The sequence below is a fragment of the Pyxicephalus adspersus genome, chromosome 7 (assembly GCF_032062135.1).
Source record: "Pyxicephalus adspersus chromosome 7, UCB_Pads_2.0, whole genome shotgun sequence".
Taxonomy (NCBI): Eukaryota; Metazoa; Chordata; class Amphibia; order Anura; family Pyxicephalidae; genus Pyxicephalus; species Pyxicephalus adspersus.
The window spans coordinates 15,989,106-16,016,656 of NC_092864.1; the positions used below are offsets into that span (position 1 = coordinate 15,989,106).

General features: G+C 39.3%; 1 protein-coding gene across 2 annotated transcripts in view; it reads right to left on the reverse strand.

Annotated features, from left to right (window-relative positions):
- SRL (sarcalumenin) overlaps positions 1-22,269 on the reverse strand; it is a 34,174-nt gene extending 11,905 nt beyond the window's left edge. For both annotated transcript variants that reach the window (XM_072417611.1, XM_072417610.1), the window contains exon 1: positions 22,195-22,269. In XM_072417611.1, the coding sequence (XP_072273712.1) occupies positions 22,195-22,252 (58 nt within the window). In that variant the 5' untranslated portion in view covers positions 22,253-22,269. The remainder of the gene's footprint in view (positions 1-22,194) is intronic.
- Positions 22,270-27,551: the final 5,282 nt, after the last annotated feature.

Here is a 27,551-nt window from a genome sequence, read left to right on the forward strand (position 1 = left end):
ACCCTTCTGTGCCATGTCACGTAACTGACGTGGACTGACAGGGGTGATAGATGGCATAAACAACCTCTGGGTTCTCAGCAAACTATAACCCTTTGATGACCAACAATGCTCAATAAAATCACAATTCTCCGTATGCCTAAAATTTATGACTTTTGTGACTTTCCCCAAATATTCTCCGCCTGGTGAATCAATCCTTGCCAATTGAATCGCCTGCAGCTAAATTTCAGATTTGCAGCATTATACATTTATATAGTATATTTCAGAATGAAAAGTGGAGTACTGAGAAGAACTCCATTATTACATACAAATGAAGAATTGTCATCATAGCTCTTGGTTGTGACCCCTTTAGCATCGGGTCCTCCTGTTGAAATTTGTATTATACAAATGAAATAAAAAATAAAACCTGTAGACTATGTAAACTCCAATGAAAAAAATCCCTCCACCAGAGTCCTAGAAAGTTAAAAATAACTACTGGGTAATTAAGCATACTAACACCTAGGCATGTTATTTTTGGATGGAGGAACTCCAGGCACACAGCTAAACATATTTACAATACATACATGTGAACTGTTCAACTTGGCAAAGGACCTGAAATTCTGCCTAGACGGTCTTATGATTCGCACACTCCTGCCAGAAAGCACAGCTGGGACTTCCCAGTGGATTACACAAACAAGGTCACCCCTGTGGTCTCCCTTTTCTCTTTATTGATATCAAGAAAAAGTGAATGATTTATGAAAAAATTATATTATTTTTTGTGTTTCCCATGTCTGGGTTTAAGGACACTGGGGTTGATTTACTAAGGGACTATAGGCTGTTCTCATAGCAAAGTGAAATCACATTCTAAGGGTACTTTGATTGGCCTAATGAATGCAATGGACATTTACTTTGCAAAGAATATTCAAACATGTGCAAGGAACCCGGAAAAACAGAATTTTTCCTTGCACTGGATTGGATGAATGAGGTCAACAAAGCATTATCTCATTTATTAAGCTAAGTGAACTGTTCTTTGCAAGGGTATAATTCACTTAGCTATATCTAATAGTTAATTTACTTTAGTAAATCAACCCCATTCAGAGTAAAGTGGCAATGTCTGTACATAATCCTACCTCTTTCCCCAAGACATGTAAACTCGCCCAGCCCTGGTCCCTTGCCATCTCTCTGATAACACATGCCTATGTTTTGGGGTGACATCATGGCATCCCCATCATTCTCTCCCAGATGACAGTGTTCAGGCCTGGTTATGGGGTGCCCAGCCCCAAGCCTTATTTTACAGGTGACGTCATGTGCTCCCCAAGAAACTAGAAATACCAAGGGCTTTGGCAGTACCAAGAAGTCGCAAATGGGCATGGTGGGGTAAGTAACCATGTCTGGGTTGTAGGCTACAAGCAAATACTACCAATTTGTTCTGAGCCCAATGACAATGGGTCTGATTTATCAGAGCTGAACTCTGAATTATTGGGAAATTATTGGGAAAACTATATATTAATATTGGAAAAAGACCAATAAATGCAGTTTTATTAAAATTATTAATATTGTATTTCATGTACAGCTACCATAAATATCAGAATCTGACTTGATAAAAAACAAATCCTCAAAACCACTATCTCTTCTGCCTCGAATCTCCTTTGTGTTTTGCCATCCGTTACAACTATTGGTGTGAAAAAGCCCCAGGTCTCCTTCCTAAACCTCCAGCGTGAAGGTGTCTGCCCTTTTCCCGAGGTATAAATACATCTGAAATCTGCTAACTTGTCGAGAGTGTGCCCCGTGCGCAATGTGTGGGGTGCCAGGAATTTCCGTGGGGACAGCAGGAAGATTAATCTGTGCAGCTATTTCAGATGGGATCCTGACCTTTCATTATTGTCTCCAATCATCTGATGTCACACTGTTGCTGTTGGCCCCTGAAGAAAAATGGCTCTTAGACGGCCACTCTCCATCAATCTCCTATCTGATCCAGCAAGAAAAGACATTCTTTAACAGGTGTGAGCATTGCATGACGCCAATTGCTTTCTAATGCTAGAAATGAAAGCTGGCAATGCTGAGAGGAAAAAAAAGGACTCAGTGCTGCATATTGTTGCAGCCAAAGAACGAAGAGGCCTAGGGGAAAGACCAGTTTGTGGGTCCACCACTTAACTACTAGGCAGTTGAAATCTTTATTCTCTAACACATGGATAAAAGTGGGTCCATGTGAATTTTTTGATCTATGTTAAAGTGGGTTTCATCACACACTTGACCAACATACAAGGGCACATTTATAAACTGGGGTTAGGTTCTGCACATTTTTAAATCACTACAGTATGCTTTTTAGATATGAGCTTGTTGCACCAGCTTCGGGACCTTGAAGGTGGTGGAGACTAATAAGACTGATTTACAGTTCTCTATGTTCCATAGTAGATATTTATTCCAATTAAATGAGAAAAGGCTCTGTGATTTGAGTAGAGTTGTGGTATTGTGGCCATTTAATCTTATATGACCAGGCTCTTCTCCAATCAAAAAAATCTCAATCCAATATTCTGTCCTTACGTTGTTGCCCCATTCTTTACAAATAGGGTGGAATTGGTGATGAAAACAGCGAAATGTGGAGTAAGGGAGAGTAGTTTGTGCTGTCTACTTTATAAATCTGCCCCATAGTATAAGTTAGTCTAGCCCCAGACTGCCCTGATTCAGCTGCACAGTCTACACAGATTATATGCCTACTCCTGGAAGCACCAATTCAATTAACGTTCCTCTTTCCAACTGTTACATTGCTGTATACCCTCAATTAAAACATTTGTTTAGGATAAAATCTTTTTTTTATTTGTGTCCCATTTTGGTGAGTTTTTACCTTCATATCCTGCCCAGAAAACAAAAATGTTTAATGCGTTATTGTGGGGGTGGTATAGGGGTGCAAGACACCCCTGGGACAGGGGCTTGGCTATTTCTTACCAATATGCTGTGGTTATCACCTAAGTAAGGGAAGTATTTACTAAGCACTTTTGTAGAGACAGTATTAGGAGACATAGCAAGAAATTGGGGCACTGACCACTTAGGATGGGAGAGATAAGTTTCAAAATTCTATAGCTGCTTTACCATGAAGATACAAAATATAAATGCAGACTTATTGAAATGTGCCATACTTTCCAGTGAGCAAACACTGGAGGAGATTAAAGTGTATGTCAGGGCAAAAATGAATAATAGGAGGCGTTCATTGTTGGGATTTAGATTTAGACACTTTCAATTTAAGAGACTCGCCAATAGATTAGAAACACAGATATAATTTCTAGAACCAGAATCCCTTTTACAATAAGTAGGTGAAATTAGTAAATTAACACAGTTTTCACATTCCCACTGGAAGTGTGCAGCACTTAGCTCTCCTCTATGATTTTTTGATAGAAAGAAAGTATAAAAAGTAGGAGATAAGCTTTTAATTGATACATAAACAAACCAAGAAGACTTTACTTAAGATGAACAGTAACCAACCAAATTTTTTTTCTCCCAGCCTTTAGACGGAACAGGTTATGCACTGTAAAATAGGAATAGTTTTTTTTTTTTCAGAGATGATATTATTTTGGTATAAGGGAAGGTAGGCTAACTGGCATGGAGCATTTCACTTTGCATCATACTGTAATTTAGGTTTGTGAGCCAGGTGGCCCATAAATCCATATTACCTTTGTAATGTGTTAATCTACATCAGCATAAGGTCTCCTCTATACTGCTGATAATGGGAAATAGGGCCCAGCCTTGTACAGAAAGCTAATCCACATGATAGGGTCATCAAATCCGTTCCTCCACCAGCGCTATCACTTTTGTGTCATTGATACCTAGCCTCCCAGGCACACAAGGACTATGGGAAAAATATGCCTCCGAGATCAGAGCTGACGCAGCGCAAGTGACATAGCTTGCATACTCAGCCATTAGGCGGGAAAGGGCACAGGCGGTTGGTTATAATTGTCCCAGGCCCTCTCAACACATTGCCCTTGTACCTTGTGCCCAATAACTTCCTGGCTGAGAATGAAGGAGGGGGGGCAGAAGATGTTGCACATCCCAAGTAATATCCTTGGCAGCTGGGACAAATATATACAGTAGCTGCTCTGCCTCGCGAAGTACAGACTGAAATATGATGAGGGGTCATGTACATTTAAATACTTTGGTCAGTGTCATGTGGCCCTTTTTAAAACTCAGTTTGCAAATAGGCTATTATGGTTATGTACTATAAAGTTCAGAAATTACCAGCAAACCATACCACACCAGGACATTAGGGTATATTAGTAGGGTTAGTTTTCCTAGATTTACCACCAAAAGTATTATATTAACTGTTGTGCTTCCCCAATGGAGAAATTTAATTACGTTCTTCTCGCTGTGACACCAGGACAGGAAATCGGTAGAACAGGTGTCACCAGGAGAGGAAATTAGGGGAACAGGTGTCACCAGGACAGGAGGATACAGTCCGCTGTAAAATCCCAAGAGTAGTTTTAACTGTTCCCAATTAAATTAAATTTGATTGTGTTTCTGTTTGTCTTCATTGAATAATTGATTTAATCACTTTTCCTAATGATATCCTAAACTGAGTATGGGAAAATTTCCCCAACGAGCAAAATAAAAAGTAAGGTTCCAACCCCTACCCAGTCTTACTTTAAAAATAACCATAATTTGGTAGTCAGTAGGATAGTTTCTGTGTATTTCTGTGGGTCCATAGGCATACCTAAGGGTTGTAAAAATGGGTACCTGCACATGGGTGGTGCAGTGGGGTGTTTTGTGGTGGTGCAGGGTGGTGAGGTGGTGTATGGAGGGAGTCACAAAGCTTGAAACCCCCACACTGCTTTGGACTAGTGGCGATACAATGAGGCTGTTTATGTGTTTTTGTGGGTACCTATCTACGTAAACCTAGGAATTGTCAAAACCAGCACCCACAGATGGCTGGTGCATCAGTGTGTTTAGGGGGATTGATTGGTGGTCAGGGGGGCATAGTGGCAGGGAATTGGAGACACTAAGCTTGAACCCCCACCTTTATTTGCACTAGAGGCGATACATTGAGGCAGTTTCCATCTTTGTGTTACTGCAAGTCCAAAAGTGTATCCAGGGGTTGTCAAATCCAGCACCCAGAAACATCTGGTCCATATGTGTGTTTAGGGGGTTCAGTTGTAGGGCAGGGTTGCCCAGTGGTATGTATAGGGAAACTATTAAGATTGGAACCTCACCCTTGTTTGCACCAATAGCAATACATTGGGGCACTTTCTATTAATGTGTTTCTGTTGGTCTAGAGGCACACTTTGGGGTTGTCAAGACCAGTGCCCACTCATAGCTGGCACAGTGGTATGTTTAGGTGGGTTCAGTGGTGGTGTAAGGTCAAACAGTGGCATTTATGGAGGATTTATTTTGCATTTACTTTGGGCCAGTTTCTTCAGTTTTTTGTGTTTCTGTGGGTCCAGAGGAATATAGAGGGGTCATCTAAACAAGCACTTACAAATAGGTGGCAATGGCATTCATGGGTGGTGCAGGTTTTAGGAGTGGCAGGGGTACCTTCCCCTACTCATGGACTCCCTGATGATTTTTGGCCATTGTGAACTAGAAAAGAAGTCATGGCTCCTAATTCTAAGATGTAAGAGATAACCCTGGCAAGGGAATCCCCTGCTTCCCTTGGCTATATTTAATTGTTGCCATTGGGGAACCCTTCTCTGCTCACAGCTTTAGAAGAGTGAATATCAGCGAAAGGAAGATCTAAGGTGGACATGATGGAGATATGTGCCACCATTGTGTAGGCCTCGTTCTGCATTTTTCTTCTACCACCACTCGAGGTATAGTTGTGCCTCCGCACAGGAAGGAAGGGTGGTTGGTTGTCCAAACTTCAATGTCTACTTCACAGTGACCCTTGGGGATGGGGGACCTGGACTAAAAAAAACATCTAACATATTTCAAACTCTTGCCAATCCTAACCTAGCACTGTAATGCTCTATCTTTAGCCACACTCTTTGTAGTCCAGCAAATGATAAAGATGTCCTCTATCACCTCCTGAATCCTGACTGCTTCATTGTTAGGACTCACTGACCCTGGCAACCAGTACATACCTCGTGTTTTGCCTGCTGCCAAGGGGAGGGTAAAATACGTCAATGGAACTGGTAGCATTAGGCAGGTAAGACGAAGAACTTGTAGCATTGGTTAAATGGTAACGAGAAACAGATGCACTTAATTGCAAAACATTTTAAATAAAGGAACAATTAAAAAAGTAATTACAGCATATTTCTGAAAGGACATTTCTCATTATATAATTAGCAAGTGTACAGTACCAGCAGCTGTTACAGTGACTTAGCACATGGATGTAATCCTAGCTGAAGCTTGCAGCATTGCTCACTGATATCTATTTCGGAGCACTTTACTCTGCTTACTTTAAGATTTTGACTGATTTAAAAAAATATATATAAGAGTCCACGCATATAAAACGATTGGGAAAATTTTTGTTTCTGCAAGCCTCCGAAATGGAAACTGTACCAATAAATACAATAAGGGACCTTATCCTTGATACATGAAAATGATCTAAAACAGATTTTTGGTGCTTGGGACTACAAATCTCTAAAACCTAATGTTTTCTGTAGACAAATGTTTGCAATATCAAGCAAAAATCTAACATCTGCTTATATTTTGCTTTCCCTGGTTCTTTCTTGCTCAGCTCATCAACATGCTAATGAAAAGCTGTTTTCATTACATGAATCATTATAGACCCAGTGACACCATAAGTAGGTCTGTATGATTCTCCAAAATGTGAGTAGGTCATGGCTAGAGGAGGACCGTATATAACACACATGTAACACATGTGATGCTGACCCTATGTTGGAGACATAGCCAACAAAGGGCCCCCATGCAGAACTGACTTGGGGGCATCCCCGCCAAACCGAATTGGGGCCACTGTTAGCTAAGGGTCGCGTTCGGGGGTTCTCATCCATTTGTATTCTTTGCACCTCCCTATGTCCCCTTGCCCTTTTATTATTAAAATAACCGAAATCCAGTAAATGAAAGGACGTGCCATGGTCAGTAAGGCTGGGAAGTGAAGAATACATGATGCAAGATGTCTTCCAGCCATGAAATGAGGCAGGCTTTTGAAGCTGCATCTAATGCACAATGTGAGCCTCTCACATGGTGCATTTGAAGCAATTTAATTTTGATGGGGGGTTGTAGGACTATGCAAGACTGCATGGAAGACTGGACAACATCTTGTGACATCTAGATCTCCTTTAGCTTTGCTGTGACTACAAAGACAGTTTATATCTGTGCGGTACCTACTTAACTTATATTTAAGCAAGTATTTCAAGTAGATGACATTTCACATAACGTACTTGTCCAGAACATGATACTGGCTCTGCACTGAATTCTGCTGACTGTATCTTTCAGAGCAGTGTATTTTAAAACAACAGATCATTACAGAGCAGGTACAGTACAAAGTAACCTTATGTAGGGCCACCTTGAGTCAAAACTTATTTATCTGTTCTGGATATAGATAGGAAACTTTTTTCAGGTCTGGTTGTCTTCTGATGGGGTTTGCTTTTACTTGCTGTGAGATTTCCAAAACAGGAAGTGGTAGTAAATCTTCATGGCACAGCAATAAAGCCACTGTTTTCCATAAGCATGAGATTTAGAAGCCTTGTCTGATTTGTATTGCCTCATTGGGAAACATCTCCTCACTTCCTGGTCATTAGGAATGGTAGTCAAGGCCAAATTCCCCAACCAGGACATTTAGAAAATAAAAACCTAAATATTGGTTCCTCCCCACTGTTCTTTTATTCAACACTAACCCAGTAGGCATTAGGTTATGAAAATCTACTCAACAAACATGAAGCCCAGGACTAAAACCACTGCTTGAGATTTCAAGGTAGTAGAGGAAGAATATACAGAAAGTTGCCAACAAAACACTTTCTATGGTATATTTTACAGACCAGAAAGAAATAAATGTTGTTGTTGTTAGGATTCACATATACATTAAGAATTGGGTGTACCTTCAAAACATGGTCCATACTGCCAGATTGTAATCTTTTCGGGGCAGGGTCCTCTCCTTCTGTGTCACTGTCTGTATTCGTTTGTCATTTGCAACCCCTATTTAATATACAGTGCTGTGTAATATGTTGGCGCTATATAAATCCTGTTTATTATTTATAATAATAATAATAATACCACAAAATAGCTTTTTTAATGTCTGCATAAGGTCTCTGCTGACCTTGTGGGTCTGTGGGTCCAAGGTAAATACCACACCCAACCAAACCCCAGCAATCTTTAATAAGCAGGCCAAAACATATTTATCAAACAATAGCCCTGTGCTTTGTCTAGGGAGAAAGCACCAAGTTTACACATTACTAGGGTATCAAACTAGGGTGCTTAACCAACATTCCTTCTACCAGCCAATGGTCATAAATGCCCAACATATAACACAAACTGATGTTTATTGGCCATAGCAGCCTTTTGGTAACAAAACATACAATAAATAAACAGAACAAAAAAAAAAGAATACAAGTAAATACAATATAAAAGGAGTCCAAAGTCTTTTGCCCACACTTTACCTATATCTCAGTATCACGTTAAACCATAAAATGGGACTCCAGCTCAACATTGTAGATGCTTCACTAAGTCATCACCCTTTAAGCCCAAGTCGAGTCCCAAGTCATTAACACCCAAGTCCCAAGTCAAGTCTTAAGTCACCAAGAATTCTTCCAAGTCGAGTCTTAACTCAAGTCACTTAATTTATCAAGTCGTTTGCAAGTCGTGCTTAGTCTGTTATAATGCCTTCCTCCCCTCATTCCATGCACTAAGTCCACTAAGTTCGGTTCTTTCCGCTGACAGCTGAAGGGGAAGGGGAGGAAGGCAGTGAGGCTTCTGTAACACCACCTTCTTCCCCGCCCCCTTCAGCTGTCAGAAGAGGAAGCCGTGGACTTAGAATGCGAGGAAGGTGGAAAGGAAGGCAGTGTTACAGAAGACTCAATGCAAGTCGAGTTGCAAGTCGCTAGACAAAACCCCCAAGTTGAGTCGCAAGTCGTTTATTAGGTGACTTAACTCGGACTCAAGTCTAAGTCGCGCGACTTAAGTTCCAACGTCTGCTTCACAATGAAAATGGGTCAGCAAATTTTGGGGGAAGCCAATTATGCTACCAGTATGTTTTTTGGATTTTGGGGCAAACTAAATTGCCTGGAGGAAATCCAATGCAAACATTAGGTGAACATACAGATTCCATGCAGGTAGTGCCATGGCTGAGATTCAAACTTGTAATCCCAGTGGTGCAAAGCCAGATGGCAGATCACCATGGTACCTACAGGAGTTTTTTGCCTAATGGGAAAATTCAGTCCTGGGTCTAGTTCCTTACCAAGAAAACCTGTGACAAATAATACCTAAGGGTTGATTCACATTGATGCATTATTTTTTTTCCTTGTCCATCCAACCCTATGTATTTATGGGCAAGACTAGCATGCATCAGACCCAATAGCTAAAGGTGTTTTGAAGTTGCCTAAAGTAGTAACAAGAGTTTTTTGTGTTGTTGACACAATGCTTCCATAAAGAAAAATGGTCCCAACAAATGCATGCAAGAAAACGGGTTCAATTTGACAACTCTGGTATTAGGTCTGCTGACAGTCATGAAGTGTAGAGTTATTACTATACAAGAGACAGGGATTAAAGCTTTTTATATTATTTCATATTATGAAGAAGAGTTGAAGCTGGAGCACACAAAGGTGGCTGGGAACACCTAAATTCAAAACAGACAAGACTTATGGTAGTAAAATTTCTCTTTTGGAATCCAAAGGAGTAATGAGCATGCTCAGCGCACCATTTAACCTCCATCAATAACTCGTATGTCACTTGGAGGGTAAAATCTGACTATGTCAGCATACTGAAGTATGTCATCTACTACACCAGCAAAGTACAGTCCTCATGATTAAAATAGTTCTTCCCGGCGTCAGCCTAGGTACTTGGTATTTAGTAAGCAAAACCTATAATAGGAAGACTTAAGTGGAGTTGGTTTACAGTGATGTGGGCTCAGCTCAGAGCTGTCCTGTGCTACTGATTAGCATAGATTTCTCCCATGAGGTCACTGAAGATCTCAATAAATAGGGTGTCAGGATAAACAGCCAGACCCTCTAGGGTTGTTACAATGGGTAATAAAGGCACCCAGCCTCTAACTCCAAGACACATTTAAAAATAAGAAGTGTCAATGAGTTATACAAACCCGTAAAGATCATAGCACATGGCAAAACAGAGCCGAGATTAGTCAAACACAGCAACAGAGGTAATCACGGATGCATTACAACCTACTGAAGTAGTGAAACAGTATTAAAGAAAAACTCTGACATGGCTATGGAATAATATCACGTTATATAAGTATATCTAAAAACCGAAGGAAAATGTTATATATTAAAGTTTACCAGTTCTTAGATATAAAAAAGAAACATTTTGGGTGGACTGATCTTTTAAATGAGATGTCCTGAACAAAATTTGTTGGCTATCATTGCTGATTATTCTAAAATTCTGGTGACCATTCTGATCAAACACTAATTTTAGATTTGTTGCCTGGGAATAAGTATGTATATCTTGACTTCCAAGTTTACTTTCTACATCCTTGCTTCCAACCAGAGACAACCAAGCATTGTGGACCATAATAGCAGGTCTCCCTAGGTTGTCATTCTTTCATATTAATATTTTTGTGTGATATATGTCCTTGAAATACAATTAAGACTGCTCCAAACTCACATAATTCTATAAATTATCTAGCAATGTTTAAAGTTTAAAAACTAAAAGAAAGAAAATTAGACTACACTAAAGGTTCAAAACAGAGGTCTATGGACAAAAAACTTTAGTTCATTAGTATGGAGATTGTTCCCAGACCCTGTCGCACCTGCTTCCCTTCTTTTTTGTCGATGTGTGACTCCGAGAGAACAAGTGCCGCAGGGGAATGCCCTTTCTTGAGCATGTCCAAGATGTGCCAAACTATGCTGATCTCGTTCATGATCTGAGGATATTCCTCATATCGAGTTTCATAATTACTGTTATTATAACAGATGTTAAAATTTATGAAGGGGATTCCACTAACCCTACAGTGTGTGATGCAAACGACACATTGAAACCGACGGAAGAAATGATGATGAGCTATTTCATTACATATATTTCTGAAAGCACCCAGTGTCATGGTACTCTTCCAATATGTTAGATCCGATAAAAAACAAGGAAATTCCATTATTCTATTTCATAGTGACATATTGACCAACAAGCAGTCCTTTCTCATTCCTGATGATTTTTAGAGTTGGCCATACAAAATACCATTATGAAAATAGAATGATGTTTGTCTTTGCTGTATATTGTTTGTTGCTTTGTTCTGGATTGGAAAAGCCCCACAATTTAAAGTATTTTTAAAGTAATTACATGGTGTATGCCAATATGGATGTACCCAATAAATGGGACCATTATATGATGAGATGGGCAATTTATAATTGAATGGTAAATTCAAGGTTTGTTTTACCATGGTGTGTTTAAAGACAACGTGTAGATGACAGATCTAACCGGTAAATCACCATTTGAGCATCCATCAAAGCATTGGTTCATATGCTGTATCAATTCACTACATAACATGTACTTTTTTATATATTTTCATTGAACGTGACATTTTATTACAACCCTTTTTACTTTTGGAAACTTGTAAGTCTAGAATAATTTAAAGTCTGGGCCAGATTTCCCTCATATGAACCTGTACGCTTTTGGCACGCGGAGCAACAAACCTCTGCCAGGTGTATTTTTTTTTACACAGAACAATTTCTAGTTTTACTGGTTGCAACCAGCTTAGAATAATGAAACAATGTAAAATTGTAAGTAGGACCTAAGGCTGATTTTGGGGGAAGTCAATTATGCTTCCAGTATGTTTTTTGGATGTAGGGGGAAATGCATGGGAGAAATCTGTTGCAAACATTAGGTGAACATACAGATTCCATGTAAGTAGTGCTATAGAGGAAGGGGCCCCAGGGTCCTTGCTATTAGGTGACAATGAGGTTAATAGGTTGTTCACCTAGCAAAGCCAACTTTCCCTTTGCAATGGACATTTTTAAATTAGCTTAGCAAATGTAGTGAAAATACATTTTGCTACATATACCCAATGACCTGCAAGGGAATCTAAAATAAAAAACAAATACAGCATTTTTGCTTTCACATAACTGGATGATCAGCAAATCTTCAGCTCATTCACTAGACTAAGAATTTGATTTTTTGCAAAGTGAACAAGCCCAATTCTATGTCCAGTGATAACACCTTCTAAATCTTCTCTATATCCTCCTTGATCTTGCTGTTGCTCACAATAATTCTTACATAAGAAAAGCAAGAAGAAAGCCTTCCATAGTATATGTTCATATCAACATTCTATACATTGTAGGACCGAGTTGAATCATATATATTGTATATACCAGAAATAGCTCACAATGATGGACTGATAAAAAATATTAATCCTAAAAGGAGATATTTCCTAAACCAATAACTCTTGTACTGTCTATGGAAGTGACAAAAAATCTATGCCAGAAATCTATCATGTTAAATGCTGTAAACATGCTTCAATATCTGATGGTCTTCATCTTCTAGAATTCTCCTCTACTAGGTGCCTGTACACATGATAAATGTATGTTGAGAAGGCTTTTTGAGTCCGTTCTGCCGATGACTGGCCATTGTAGAAATTCCTACCTGATGCCATTTAATACATATTTTTAGTTAACAAATACTAATTCCACATACAGTATGTTGAAAGGCCACCAAAAGCCGTAAAGAAAAAGTTGAAAAAACAAAACCAACCTCATGGGATTTGCTTAGTCCTACCCCCTTTGCTATTTATTAAATGCTGTGAAACCAACAAACTTTCCCGTACTTTTTATAATTTTTTTTCCTCATCTCTTATATCATGTGCTTGCTAAGTAATTAATTATTAAATAACTATTATTTTGTTTTATGCTTCCAGTTTATATATCTTTTTATTGCAAATAAAAAAAGGGAAAACTCACCTAAGCATCCATGATAATATTACCAATCTTTTTTTAAGTTCATCTGTTTTAATATTTAACGAAACTTGCATTCCAGGCTGAATATATTAGGCATGCCAAAATTAATTACAAGCTTATAGTATTATGTAATGGTCTAGTGGACCCAAATCCCAAAACGGCGTGTCAATAGTATGATGAAAAATCATTTGGTTGCCTTGCCAAGATGGTGGCATGTGATAGGGGTCTTCTAGAACCCCTGGTCAAATTGCAGGTGGTAGTAAGTGGCATCTAGGTCACTTCACTCACTCTGGCTGCTGGTACAATTAGCAGCTAAAAAAAGACCCATATGTTGAAATTATGTAATAAAAATACTTGTTACAATTTAGGCATGTTCATGAATATATAGTAAACCGTTACCTGCAAGATAATTTCTATTTCCATAATTTTTATGGAAGAAAATTAGTTTTCACAAAAGAGAAAAACATGGAGAACAGTCAGTAGGAACATAGGAAAAGCATAATTGCTAATACATCAAAGGCAGCATATAATACTTGCAGGCTAATTCCCAAATACTTAATATAAACTTTATTAGATGTAGATTTAAATGTCATTTTGCTCAAATCTGCATCTTTAATTAATATGTGACCTGGTCAACCTTCCAAAAAGACCCTTGTTTAGGCACTTCCTCCCCCTACTATTCCTGGCCGCTGCATCCTTTGTATGTTCTCTCAGCTCTGATGGGATATATTACTGATGTAGAAGCCAAAAGGGAAGCCACGGTGGGCAAGGGACAGACACGGGTAACTGACACTGCTGGAAGTGTCGAATGTTGAAAATGGTAGAAGCAGCTCTAGCTTCATTGAGCAGCAAATCGCATGCAGCAGATGCACTATTGCTAAGCATAATGCATGTATTTTCTCTGATTTTTATCTGATGATAGCATCTTTTAATAAACACTTGCTAAAATGGGTTTATTAAAAAAAGTAAAGAAGGCACAAAGTAATAAATCATTAGGCGAGAAGTAGACCTAAATTTTAGGACACAGTATGAAAAATGATTGATAGATATGTTACATACGCACACAATAGGTGAACATGTGCATAATGCCAATAAAAAAAAAAATGAAAGTCATTTTTTTGCTGAACAGAAAGTTGTGGAGCCCTCAGCCTAAGCCACCGCTGGTCTGAGGCTAAAATATAACCTTAAAAGGAGACAGCCATCATCTACAACCGTGCTGGGTGAGAAGGGAGCAGCTGCTGCATAAGTGACAGTGTGCAGGAAGGAGGGGGGAGGTCAGGACCAGTTGACCATGCAGGGACAGAGCAAAGCAGAATGGCTGCTGGAAGGAGAGAATAGGGATCTGGAAGCCCTGAGCCAGGTGGTGTACAGTTACAGCAGTGTTTCCATACTTAGCACGCTGACTAGAATCATCAGCTACGAGCGCTGAGCCTGGGGGAGCGGACAGCATCCTATATTTACCCAAGGGCGAGCAAGGTTACAGTCCAGCCTGCTTATAATAGGAAGACATCATGCTGTTTCAGGCTTTCCCCTCTCCTTTGTTTAGAATTCATCTCCAGGGGCCTTTGGTTTTTCCTAAATTTGGTTCAGTTGTTTGTCGCTACTCTATGTTTAACTCGTATATTCTTTAATGAAAACTGTGGCAAGACCCAAAAATAGGGTAAATAGAAAATAAACATCTAGACCACCTAGCCCTATTCCTGACACCCCCCTGAACATAATGCCATTATTAGTTTTCTTAGCTGTGAGGAACCATCAGCTCAGTGGTGCAGCTCACAGCAATGCATGGAACCTAAGACTGGACCTTCCGGAGATCTTTATGATGATGATGAGTTCTTGGTGGAAAAGAAATGAAGAACATGACATTAAAGTTCTGTGGAGGTACTCCTCTTTTAGTTAAATTACCATACACACATAGAAGACCTCAAGTCACGAGAGAAGCCCCCAACCCTACCAGCCAACAATTGTCCAGAGATCAATAATCAGAAAGGTTAAAAAACCCTTCCTATTGACTACTGTCCTGCTAATATTAGAACGTCTTCCTTATCTCCTCTCTACAATGACAATTATTTGTGATCTATATTCATATTTACAAACCTATTCCCACTTCTGGGGCCTGTGGGCTGTCAGATTGTATGCACAACTGCCCTCAGCCATACTTATTAATGGTTTTTTGGAAGAATATGTTTTTGGTACAGTCAATGCTATGTGTGAAAACCCCAAAATTGTTCTAGGAAGTCAGTTTGTACCACTAAAGGCATCCCCAACACACATATAATAGTTATATGTACAACAGTAAGAGAGATTTAGTGGTAAATTCCAATCTTGAGTCAGATGTATATAGGCCACAATAAAGAAGTTCTTTTCCGGTTATGATTGGGACAATGACGGGTAATTAGTCATTCTCCAATCCTTAATTTAGGACTGACCAGGATGTAAAGATACACATATGCTAGTTTGCATATCGGTGTTTGTTGGCTCTGTACAGCCATTTTGTTCATTGGAACATACGGCAACACCTGTGACAGAGGCTCAGAAGACTCAAGATGTTGTTTCAACTCCTTAATGCTATCTTTAGGTCATCACACAAAGAATGTGCTTTGGAATGCCATTCAACACCAGTGCACTCCATATAAACTACTATAAAATTCCCATTCACCCACTCGGCAATCCCCAGTGACCATTCCATGTATCCAGCCGCCATGTCTGTGCAACGTCTGTGATGAAGCAACAAACATCTCTTGTAGGGAATGATTAATTTGGGAACTTTTCATAGCTTACAGTATCTTCCCACTGGGATGGGAAAAAGAAGACCTCTAAGTGACTTTTTTGGTTTATTAAAGTAAGACATGGCTGTTTTCCAACATAAGCATTCCTATTTTACTAAACAGAAAAAATACACAATCAAAATGTAGTACTTTGCTAAAGAGATTTCAATCCATTAGACTGCAATAAACTTGTATTGTTTAAGACTCACTCATTTAGGTTCCCATTCATTTGAGCCACTATATCAGTAGTATATATGTATTCCTTAACGGCCTCCAATCTAATTTGATGCCTCATATTGGGGTACAATTATTTTACCCTTTTATGTAGGGTGACTATAATGGAATACATTTTGCCCGCCCTTAGTACCTTCAACTGCCATGCATAAAGCTTAAACCTTATGATGGAAGGCCCAGGGGTATGATATTAATAGGCAAAAAGAATGGACGAGACACTTATCTCTTTCTGCAAACCCCTGGAATTTTTTTGCCCTTTGGAATTTAGGAAAGGAAGTCCCATTGGCTTAGCCAATTCCGACCAAATATTTGACCAGTTGGAAGAGACTGTGGGCCTGATTAATTAAAGCTCTCCAAGGCTGGAGAGGATACATTTTCATCAGTGAAGGTGGGTGATCCAGCAAACCTGGAATGGATCTGATCCAGGATTCAAAACATTTGCTAGCAAAAAACAAATGACTTTAAAGAAATCCATTCCATGTTTGCTGATCACCCAGCTTCACTAATGAGAGTGTATCTTCTGCAGCATTGGAGAGCTTTAATAAATCAGGCGCATTGGAAGAGACTGTGGGCCTGATTTAATAAAGCTCTCCAAGGCTGGAGAGGATACATTTTCATCGGTGAAGCTGGGTGATCCAGCAAACCTGTAATGGATCTGGTACAGGATTAAAAACATTTGCTAGCAAATAGTAAATGACTTTGAAGAAATCCATTCCAGGTTTGCTGGATCACCCAACTTCACTCATGAGAGTGTATCCTCTCCGGTCTTGAAGAGCTTTAATAAATCAGTGTGACCAACGCTGTGGCATTTACTGGCCTAGAGGAACAGGATGAGGACAGTTAAATATCATCCTTATCTTTTAGGCTTTCCTCCCTTTATATTTACCTGGTAATTCTGCAAATAACACAAAGTACTGAGGCTAGCCTTGAAACACGTCTGCCTTTATTCATTCACATTACATGTAGAATGATGGGATTAATAATTTGCAATAGATTGTTTTGCTATATGTTAATCTGATAGGTCAAACCAAAACATTGCATATCTGGCAAGATCAACAAAAATTTCTGTACTTGATGATTATGTGCTAAAATACTAAAAAATTATATAGCGTGGATCTGTTTTTTGGAAAAGCAAGTAGAGTTCCATCTGCGTAGCCTATTCAGAACAAAGCAACATGATTGCTTTTAAAAAGTAAAAAATGATACTTCTGAAAATGGAGGACCATGTTCCTTGTGGCTTACAAGTGTAAGCAAAAGAATATGAATTTATTGTTGGGCATGGGGCATTAAAGTGAACCAGTTACTATGCCATAAATTGGTTCACTTTATATAGCACGGGGGGGAATTACTGATTATCCAATTCCCAAAATATAGGAAAAATGTTACAAATTAAAAATGAATGCCAAAGAACCTCTACCTTTACTCTTTCTCTAAAACTAATGGTTCACTTATGCTTAGAACTAGAAGACGGGTTTCCTTCTAGAAGACCAAAGGTCCACAATGTTCTCAGAAACCGTTCTACACTTGTCCATACAACATCTGAGAGCCGCTAAACACGCCCGGGTAATTCAGTGTGCATAAATCTCCCCTTAATGGTTTTCATTTCATAAGCTCAGCATTTTTGGCAGACTTCTGGTCATTGTAGATTATTTGGGCTGTCAAGCCTAAGGCGGACCATTAGGGAATCCCAAATAACACAAGAGACAGTCAGGCACTAAACACTTTATTTTAGTAATTCTAGCCTCCCCGAACATTTAACAGTTACTCTGTGGGAGAGACAGACACATGGTTGTCTCATAAAGCAATGATATAATGCAGATATTGTATGACATTGTTACACCAAAATTCCCCATCTATCTTACTTTCACTTTTCTCCCCTTCTTGGCACTGTTACAGAGATCTATGCCAATCCTCTCCTGGATGAAACTGAATCTAAAGCCTTAACCACTGGATGCAGCCACATTGATCCATGTTTAATAAAGGTCATTCCACCAAATAGTGGTTTCATACTTTGGAAACAAAGCTCAGAGATTTAACCAATAGAATCCCCAAGGGGTGTTAAATCTCTCCCTGATATCGATAGTTTACCTGGATTATTGCTCTGCAACACACAACATCAATCAGAACATCAAACAGTATACAGGCAAAAGATAAGTTCTTGACATACATTTCTACATTGATACGCAGCCCTCCAGCTGTAAATACCTAAAATGTAGAAGAAATTTATGGACAACCTGTCCTAGTATGCTACCTCCTATATCAATGTGCACCCTCGAACAAATAGGCATTCTGGATCAATGCTCAAGTGTCTTGAGTCTTGAGTCTAACACCTAATTAAAATGTTGATTGGTGTGTGGACATTTTTCCACCTGTGGCATAACTAGAAATCAATGGACCCCCAGACAAAACTTTGGATGGCATTTAGGTTCTGAAGTTTAAAATATGTCATGTACTGCATAGCTTACAAAATAAAACAATTTGGGGTATGCCATGTCCATCACAAAGTACAGGGAAAGTTAGCCTGGTGTAGGCCATGTAGAACCTGCAGTATGCCATTGTGAAGAACAATACTCTATCCAGGGTGGGGGGGATCTTGAATATGTAAAATATAACATAGCAAAGCCAGAATGTGCAACCTTTTGCTAGTACTACCTCCTAGATTGTAAGCTCTTCAGGGCAGGGTCCTCTCCTGTGTCACCATCTGTATTCATCTGTCATTTGCAAACCCTATTTATTGTACAGCACTGCGTAATATGTTGGCGCTATATATATCCTGTTTATTATTAATAATAATAATAATAATAATAGTATTACAGGACTCTGACAAGTGAAAATGTGTGGGTAGTGTATTCTGTACACCCATTATACGATATCAGATGGGATCAAAAAGAAGAACTGGAAAATAGGACCCCATTGGGAACCCCGACTAGAGTTCCTGATAGTTTATTGTTGGTCAATTCTTCAGCACAGTAACATGAACAGTATCATTAGTGACCCTTTAACCTGTACAGTTCCAGAAAGTACAATTGCCTTTTCACTCCTTCCACCGCCCCTCCGCCCGGAATTCTGACTGTTACACTCTTAGCTCCAGCTGTCATTTTACACCCCAGGGACACCTCATGTTTCTGTAGCTGTCAGCTGTCATTCTATGATCCCAGCAAAGACAGATATGAAGAGTAAGGCAACGTTGTTTGCCTGCACTCATATCACACTTTCTTTTCCTACTACATGTTAGCCTTACTGACACAGCTTTATGGGTATGACTAATGATAAAGCAGCAGCCATTGTGCTAATGAATGATGTAATGACTATGCAGCCATTACATCATCCCGTTTTCATGGAAGGTGTAGGAGCATTTCATGGACATCACAGTACTTGCAGGGATGTTAAGATAAGTATATTCACACAATGCACAGGGATTTTATTATAACAAGCCATATTTGGGAAACTGTTTCAGCACGGAGCAGTTCTCCAATTAAATAAATTAATAAACTAAACTGAAACAAACTGCTAGGAGGTAGAGTTTTTGGTAGAATAAAATTTGCAAGTCTCATCTGCCAAAAACAGCTTTACTTGTCCTCTAGCAAAGTTCTTTTTTGTGTACTCCTATTGCAAGCGTAGTACAGTGAATACCATTCACCCAACCCTAGCACATGTAAGATGCCAAGAATAGGACTGGGTGCCAGTCTTCAGTGCACATCTGCAAGAGTTACATCATCAGTGGTCAAATTAGGGGAGAAGGTGGCAGGAAGATGGAAAGAGGTGGGGTGACAAAGGCATGTTGTTGCTGAAGGGGGTCAAGCTTTAATAATTTAGCCCTAAACTCCAAGTATGATGTACACTTGCACATTATTGCAACTTATCTGAACACCAGTAGTGTGTCTGCCAGTCAGGAGGGTAGTCGTGAAAAAGAAGAGACGGCACGGTTATATGCATGCGCATCATTGTTATGTAAACGACTCATTCTCGTAAATGCCCATGCGTGCCCGCCCCACTACACCCCCGCTGCCAGGATTCAAGTGAGGTAAGGTCAGGATCAGATTGATAGCTTTAGAACTATTACCAATAAAAAAACCCATCAAATATTACATTCTTTTGCAGTTTTGTGTTTAATCACAAACTCCATGATTACCATACAATCGGGAGGTGAGTATAATAACACTTACCAACTGCAAAGTTTGATCCATGCACACTTCTGCCCTGTGTACACCACACCGGTAACTGCTTTGGTACAGCTGCCATGGCATAGAGTGGGCAGAAGTGTGCTGGGCTAAAATCTCTGGATTAGAAGCAAATAAATAATTATTATTCAGCTTACTTTTCTTTCAATCCCAAACTTTTTGTCTTGGAGTTTCCCTTTAAAACAGCAAAAATGTAAACCATCTAACCTACGGTAGAACAAGATACAAAACCTGGCAAGTGCCCACATATAAAAGAACCATCGTTGATTTTTCACTGTAAAGTCATTCCCTTTCACGATAACACTCTGAGGTCAATTGCTGATCATCTCATGAAAACTAGGCAATGAGTAATGACCCCTTTGATATTGAATTGGGAACTTGCAGTCCTCTTAGATCATTAAAAGCTTTCTGTTATTTAACACCATCGGTCTGTTCCAACGCTCCGCTCCCAATAATGTTCAGAGTAGAAGAGTCCCTGGGATCACATTATCGCTAGGACTAGTGAAATACATGCATGGAATTCTGCCCATTACTTCATTTTTTAAGCTTAGTGACTCATGAGAAGATAAAATTAGAACCATGGTGCCATCATTGCATTGCAAAAGATATTAAAATGTGGTATATTTAGAATGCAAAAGATAAATATACACACATATATATATATGTATATATATAATATAAATAATTATTTATTATAACATATATATATATCTTTTGCATTCTAAATACACCACATTTTAATGTTCAATAAGTATATATAACATTGCAAAAACAGAGTAGATGCTGGAAAGTTATACTATCGGACACTTCACCATATCTCTGTATTGGTGAAAACTCTCTGGGTCTGCATGCCTGCAGCGGTCATTGTATTTGGTTGGGTTTTTATCTATTTTACATTATAAAAAAAGTGCAATAGGAGTACTAAAACACACCCCCAAAACTCCAAGGGAGTTGGGAATTATCCCAGAAAGATCTCACTGTAGGACTATGAAAACCACAACAATGGTGTATTCAGTTCTTCATGTTCCACTTAGAATTAAATATCACTTTTTGATGGCCTGACCCTTTAATACTGAGGATTGTCTAAAGGTACAAATATTTAGAAAAAGCTCATCTCCAAATCCTACCTTTGCCCTTTAGAACTCATCAAACTCATAGAACTTATCAATAAAAGTATTACATCAACATATATTTATAGTCAACCAGACAACATTGCAACCATCTCATTTCACTTCATTCATTTGCATCCAAAAATGCTTACAAGTTTGCATTTCTGTAACAGAATATGAAATTCTGGCCCAAAATCTTTTTAATAAAAAGCCTCAGAACTTATCTGAGCCCTGTTTCTAGAATTTTCAAATCTCATTGGATTTAAAACTAAAAATCTTTTCCAGGTGCAGACATGTTGGTGCTATAAATGAAAATTTGTAAAATGACCCCTAGTTGCAGTGTGTAGAGTGGATAGCGTTGTCCAAGGTAAAGTATCTATAACAAGAAGAGTTTGAAGAATCTAAATAATTCTGATGCAATCAAGGGGCGATATGACCACAGACGGTGACAAATTGATTGCAATAGGCAAGTCAGCTGGACAGGCAGAAATAATATTGACTGGTTTAATTTGAAAAGTATTATTTTAGGGTTTCATTATTTGTTTTCTTTCTTGCAAAAACAAGCCAATGTATCTGGTCACCTTTAGTCCTTCAAGATCAGGATACCCAATGTTTAGGATTTTGCAAGTAAATTAAAATAAATGTAAGATTAGGTAATGTTAATCTGATAAAACGTTTTAGTTTTATCCCCAGAAGCCTTGCATATGGTGCTTGTGTTAACTTTATTCTAGGACATAAAGCCGATTGGCAAGGTGGCTTCCGGTCAGCTGCCCGACTCTTAGTACCGGTGTATCTAGACAGCTGAATGATATCCTGAGACCTGTAGTTCCTCAGCAGCCAGAGCCACTTGTAAAGTTAGCTTTACTTTATAGCAATATAGGAAATGAAAAAAAAGCAAATGCCATAGAAGGATTAAAAAGTCTCCTACCTGCTCTCACAAGAAGAAAAGCCGCAAGGCAGCAGAACAAAACCCCTGGTACTCTCATGGTGCCCAGCCAGGAAATTTGGAACGGTTGGCTCCTCTATATATATGCTGCAGCTGACAGCAAGGGGCTCAGGCGACACATACGCCCACGTCACTGCAGGCTGAACCACAGGTGGTCACAAGCCATTGACATACTGGACACTTCTGACTATTTGTGACCCCCATTAGGAATTTAGGGCAAGTGAACAGATTATTAACTCAGCTGTGATCGACGTGCAAAAAGAAAAAAGGTCTTTTTATATATTCTTGTCTACAAACAGAACTAGGCAGGTGAAGGAAAAAGCAGGTGCCAGTCTGTATGTGACGGCCCTACAGAAGTATCATTCACATGTCCAACTCAAATTTCTCACTTTTTCTGTAGAGGAAGCATAGATTATATAAATGCACCTTAATGGAGCCTTTCTCAACCCTGAAGAACCTCTAACTTTTTTTTTAGGTTTTGGGGAACCTTGGGAACAAAATTGGGAAGAAAGGGCTGGATAATGCTGGACATCCTACATCCAGGCAATAAGGTGGGCTCTGTCTCAGCTGCTAAAGCTTCTAAAGCTTCTCACAGTGGGCCTGATTTATTAAACCTCCCCAAGGCTGGAGAGAATATACTTTCATCAGTGAAGCTGGGTGATCCAACAAACCTGGAATAGATTTCTTCAAAGCCATTTGCTATTTGTTAGAAAATGTTTTGAATCATGGACCAGATCCATTCCAGGTTTGCTCGATCTCCCAACTTCACTGATGAAAGTGTATCGTCTCCAGCCTTGGAGAACTGTAATAAATCAGGCCCAGTGTGCAGTGAAATCAGGACTGAAGCCTGTATAGCTGAGCAAATGTAAAGAAAAGGCTGAGGTTCAGCTTTAAGTTTCCAGGGTTTGTTGCATAAGGAGCGTCAGACCCAAAAGACTCAGACCAGAAAATATGAATCAATCATTAGATGACTGAATACAACTGTCAACATATTTTAAGGTTTCCAACAATCCCCGTTCATCACAGCTTAAATATTTTTTATCTACTTGTAATTAAAATGAATGACAAAGTGTCCAAGGAAAAGAACAGTATGTTCTTTCATTCCTAACACTCTGTCTTTCACATTAAATGTAAATTAACTGAATCTATTCTTTTTTGTTACTTTGATTCCTTCACATAGACATACAAAATCTAAGCCTTGATGAAGGAAGATTGTTATGGAGCTCGGAAAGGCATTGGTTGTTGTATTCAATAATCAGGTGAAAAATTCATTCATCCAATTTTTGGTCACCTTTTGTTCTAGTGCATTTTATGTGATTTCTGTGCCTCATTGGCTTTTTACTGGAGGTAACCCCTGATTGATGGAAAGATCCCCACTTTGGTTTTGAATTGGATTCACTGATTGTAACATCATTGAATTATTCAACATTAAAATTCCAAACTCCTCTCCAACTTTTTTTTAGAATTTTTTTGTTTTGATTTCTTCAGGTTTATATAAAATTAAACCTTAAGTAACAAATGTAACTATAGTGAGAGAAAATACTTCTTTACATTTTTATTGGTGAATGATGACAATAACCAATATACAGATTTTCACAGATCCAACATGGTGGCACAGTAAGCAAAATGGCAAATAACTTTTCCATGAAACATTGTTCCATTGAGGAGGAGTCCCCGGGTCATGTGAGGAACACATGAGAGGTACTGGACACTGGTGGAGGACATTCCCAGAGGTGTTGATTTCAAGAAGCTGTGGTGGGTGGCATGGGCAGACCCTGACTTAGTGCAAGTTTACAGGTGAGGGGTTTCAGCATGGTTGCCCACCATCATGAGTAGTAATGAAACATTAATAGGAATAACAGCTCTTAACTGTGCAGCTTCTGAAAAGAAAAATTGGGCAAGTTCCCCATTTTCACTCTAATATTGTGCTTTTAAGTAGCCTCCATGAGCTGACAAGTGTACACTAGTCACTGGTACAGGGGTTGGTGCTCAGTCACTCCGGCCGGACCATCTGCAGTCTCTGCCAGGGACATGCCAGAGGTCAGAAGTACTATGGCCTATACATAGCTCCCAAATGTCCCTTCTTCGAGGGACTGTCCCACTTTTGGCCCATAATCCTCAATCATCACCAACTGTCCATGATGTGTAGATCTGTAGCAAAAATATTTTAACTGCCAGAAGCTTTTTGATCCAACAGCTTTTATTTTACAGTGGACCTGTCCTTTATCCACAAAGTATTGCATTGCTTTTTCTGGCACAATAATTGGAAAGTAATAATGGTGCCCATGGTAAAATGACAAATGTTTGGATGAATTAGGAATACTTGGAGTTTAAGAGATACCTTGAAGACTAATACTGGTTATTTAAAAAATATTTAATACTGCTTACGGAGTGATCAAACATCTAGTAGGGGATGGGCATTACGGGACAGCTGGTTATCTGGTCGTTCAACCTATAACTTTATGTGGGTAGGCTCTCCTACTGCCAGCCAGATCCCATCTTGATGATGCTGTCATTGGCCTGGTGGGATGATATCGATGAGAATGTTGATGACAAGGCCGGTGGAAGACTAGCAAGAAGAGCAGCTTTGAAGGACCTGCCATGACACCTGAAACTGTTGAGGACAAATGAACAGATTATTAAGGGCAGCACGGTGGCTCAGTGGTTAGCACTCTGACCTTTGCAGTGCTAGGTTCCAGGTTTTAATCTCAGCCAGAACACTATGTGCATGGGGTTTGCAGGTTCTCCCTGTGTCTGCATGGGTTTCCTCCAGGTGCTCCAGTTTCCTCCCACATCCTAAAAACATGCAGTTAGGGTAATTGGCTTACCACCCAAAATTGACCATAGGCTGTGTTAATGACGTATGACTATGGTAGGGACATTAGATTGTGAGCCCTTTTAAGGGACAGCTAGTGACATGACTCTGGACTTTGTCCAGCGCTGCGTAATATGTTGGTGCTTTATAAATACTGTGTAATAATATTATTAACTCAGCTGTAAATAAAATGTGGTAAGTACTACAATATGTTAGCCTAGCCCCTAGAACAATTGCCATTAGAACCTTCATCAGCTGGGGAAGGTAGAAGTTTTAAATTATTTTTTAAACTGCCAGACATAGACCAAGAGTTATTGAATATGGATGCTAAAGTGCAACTGAGTGTCCTACCTACTGACACACAATGGAGCTTCCTTTGATTCTAACATCTTCGCCCCATCTTCATCCAGGTTCGGCATTCTTGGCTATCTTGGCCGGCCTGGGATACCATAAATTATGTGCTTGTGTGTATCAGTTCATCCTAGGACCAAGGCATGCTGATATTGTGCATAAATCTGTCCGTACATATGTTACCCAGTTGTATGCTGCTTGTTGCAATAAACCGTGTGTTGCATGGGAAGCCTAACTCATGGCAGTACATAATAAAAAGTGCAGGGACTTCCCTTCCCCAGGCAGTACATAGCAGAACAAAGTGTTGCATTATCATCATAGTAAGTCAGGTTGGTGCATTGTGGTGCACTGCAAACAGCAACCTTATGGCACGATCACAATTTATTCTTTTAACAACTGCTGCAGATGTCCTGTGCACTGAATAAAACTCTCAAACAATATTATCAGCCATTTCCAGTTCTCGTCTGTGAACTACAGACCCCCTCCCCACAAGAAGAGCTCATTCCAGATCAGGAAAGCAGCATTGTCACACTTGGACAGTATGTTGCAGGCAGGATCACCAAGTAAAAGAAAACTAACAAAAGTGTAGTTAACAAAAGAAAATTAGTGCAGCCACAATATTTTGGGAGTGGAAAGATGAATCTTATAAATTATGTTACATTTTTATTCATGGATTTGGACATAGGATTTAGGGTTTTGGAGTATTTAAATGCCATTGTTTCAGGGGGCAGAGCATTTAAATACCATCTTTTCCCACTCAGAGCAGAACCTTGCATATTTCCAGGTAATTTATGGCATACAAGTGTAAAAAATGTTTTTCCCAATCCTGGTACAGCACAGATCAGAGCAGGGGAAGAAGCAAAAGCAGCCAATCAGTTGTGATGTAGTGCTCATGGGTGAACATGGGCTGACCATTTGTGGAGGCAGCCATTGCTAAACTCTGCTTATGATAATGCCATTTACCTAGCTGTCATTTTGGCTTTATTGTTTGGAATAGGTATGGAACTACCTCTTCTCTGTTTTCCAGATCCATTCACCTGTTCCGAGTTGCAGTACTGAAAGCAGAGGATTAGCATAGCAGCCTAGTAACTGGCATTTGTAGAAGGATTTTCCTTTTACATAATTTAAATATATATTTTAAATAAATGAATTGTAATATTTTGGATTTTCTAGGGTCAGGGCTAAAACATAACATTTATGCAATAAATATGAAATATTACATATGGATATTATATACATAGCCAGCGGGGGAGCTTTGTACAATAGGGAGATGATGGGTGGTCTAGCTGGAAAATTCCAGGTTAATACATGGGTACCTATTGTCACAGGATTTTAAACTTCGTATAGGAGTTTAAATTGAACTCCAAAAATGAAACCCAATGCAAACTTTGTCCATTTAATGTTTAAACCTAAAATAGATTGTGTTTGTTAAAGCACTGGGTATCATAAACTTTTGCAATGTCTTTTAATATTTTCACCTTTTTGCAGTCTTTTTGCAGTCGTTCCTGTCTACATGGACTCTAGTGCAGATCATTTCCCGTGGCTGATTACTGAAGGCAGAACATGCCTGCGCATTGAGCATTGGTATGGTTGTTTGTAGTTTCAATCAGGGGCACATATGACAGGTTGACAACGTTGGATCACAATTTGTATAAGAAGGACAAAGTGTTTTCACCCAATAACAGAAATGCCTGAAAAGGGAGGCACCCTGGGGAGGTACCCCGACTGTGCTCTCCCCCATAAGTATGCATACCAGTCGTTCCCAATTGTCTGTTCATCAATCTGCCATGGCCAAGGAAGTGGCAGCCCTGACATTTGAAAGCAAAGACTTACTTCTATCAACATGGTCACCTATGCAGAAGAAGCCATGGTATGGGTAAAACATCATCTGTACAGAAATTGTCTGCAAGCCATTTGACTTTTGCTTGCACTTTTGTAAACCCAACTTCAACTGTTAATTAATGTTACATTTTATAGAGCTCTAACATATTATGGAGCGCTGTACATTAAATAGGGGATGCATAAGACAAACTAGCAAATAAACGAACAATGACACCGGTGGGGAAGAGGACCCTGACCAATACGGCTTACAATCAACTAGTCAGGTTTTCTTTAAAAATAAATATAAAACATAAAAACTGTTCAAAGCACTGCTTCTACCTAAATTATCAGA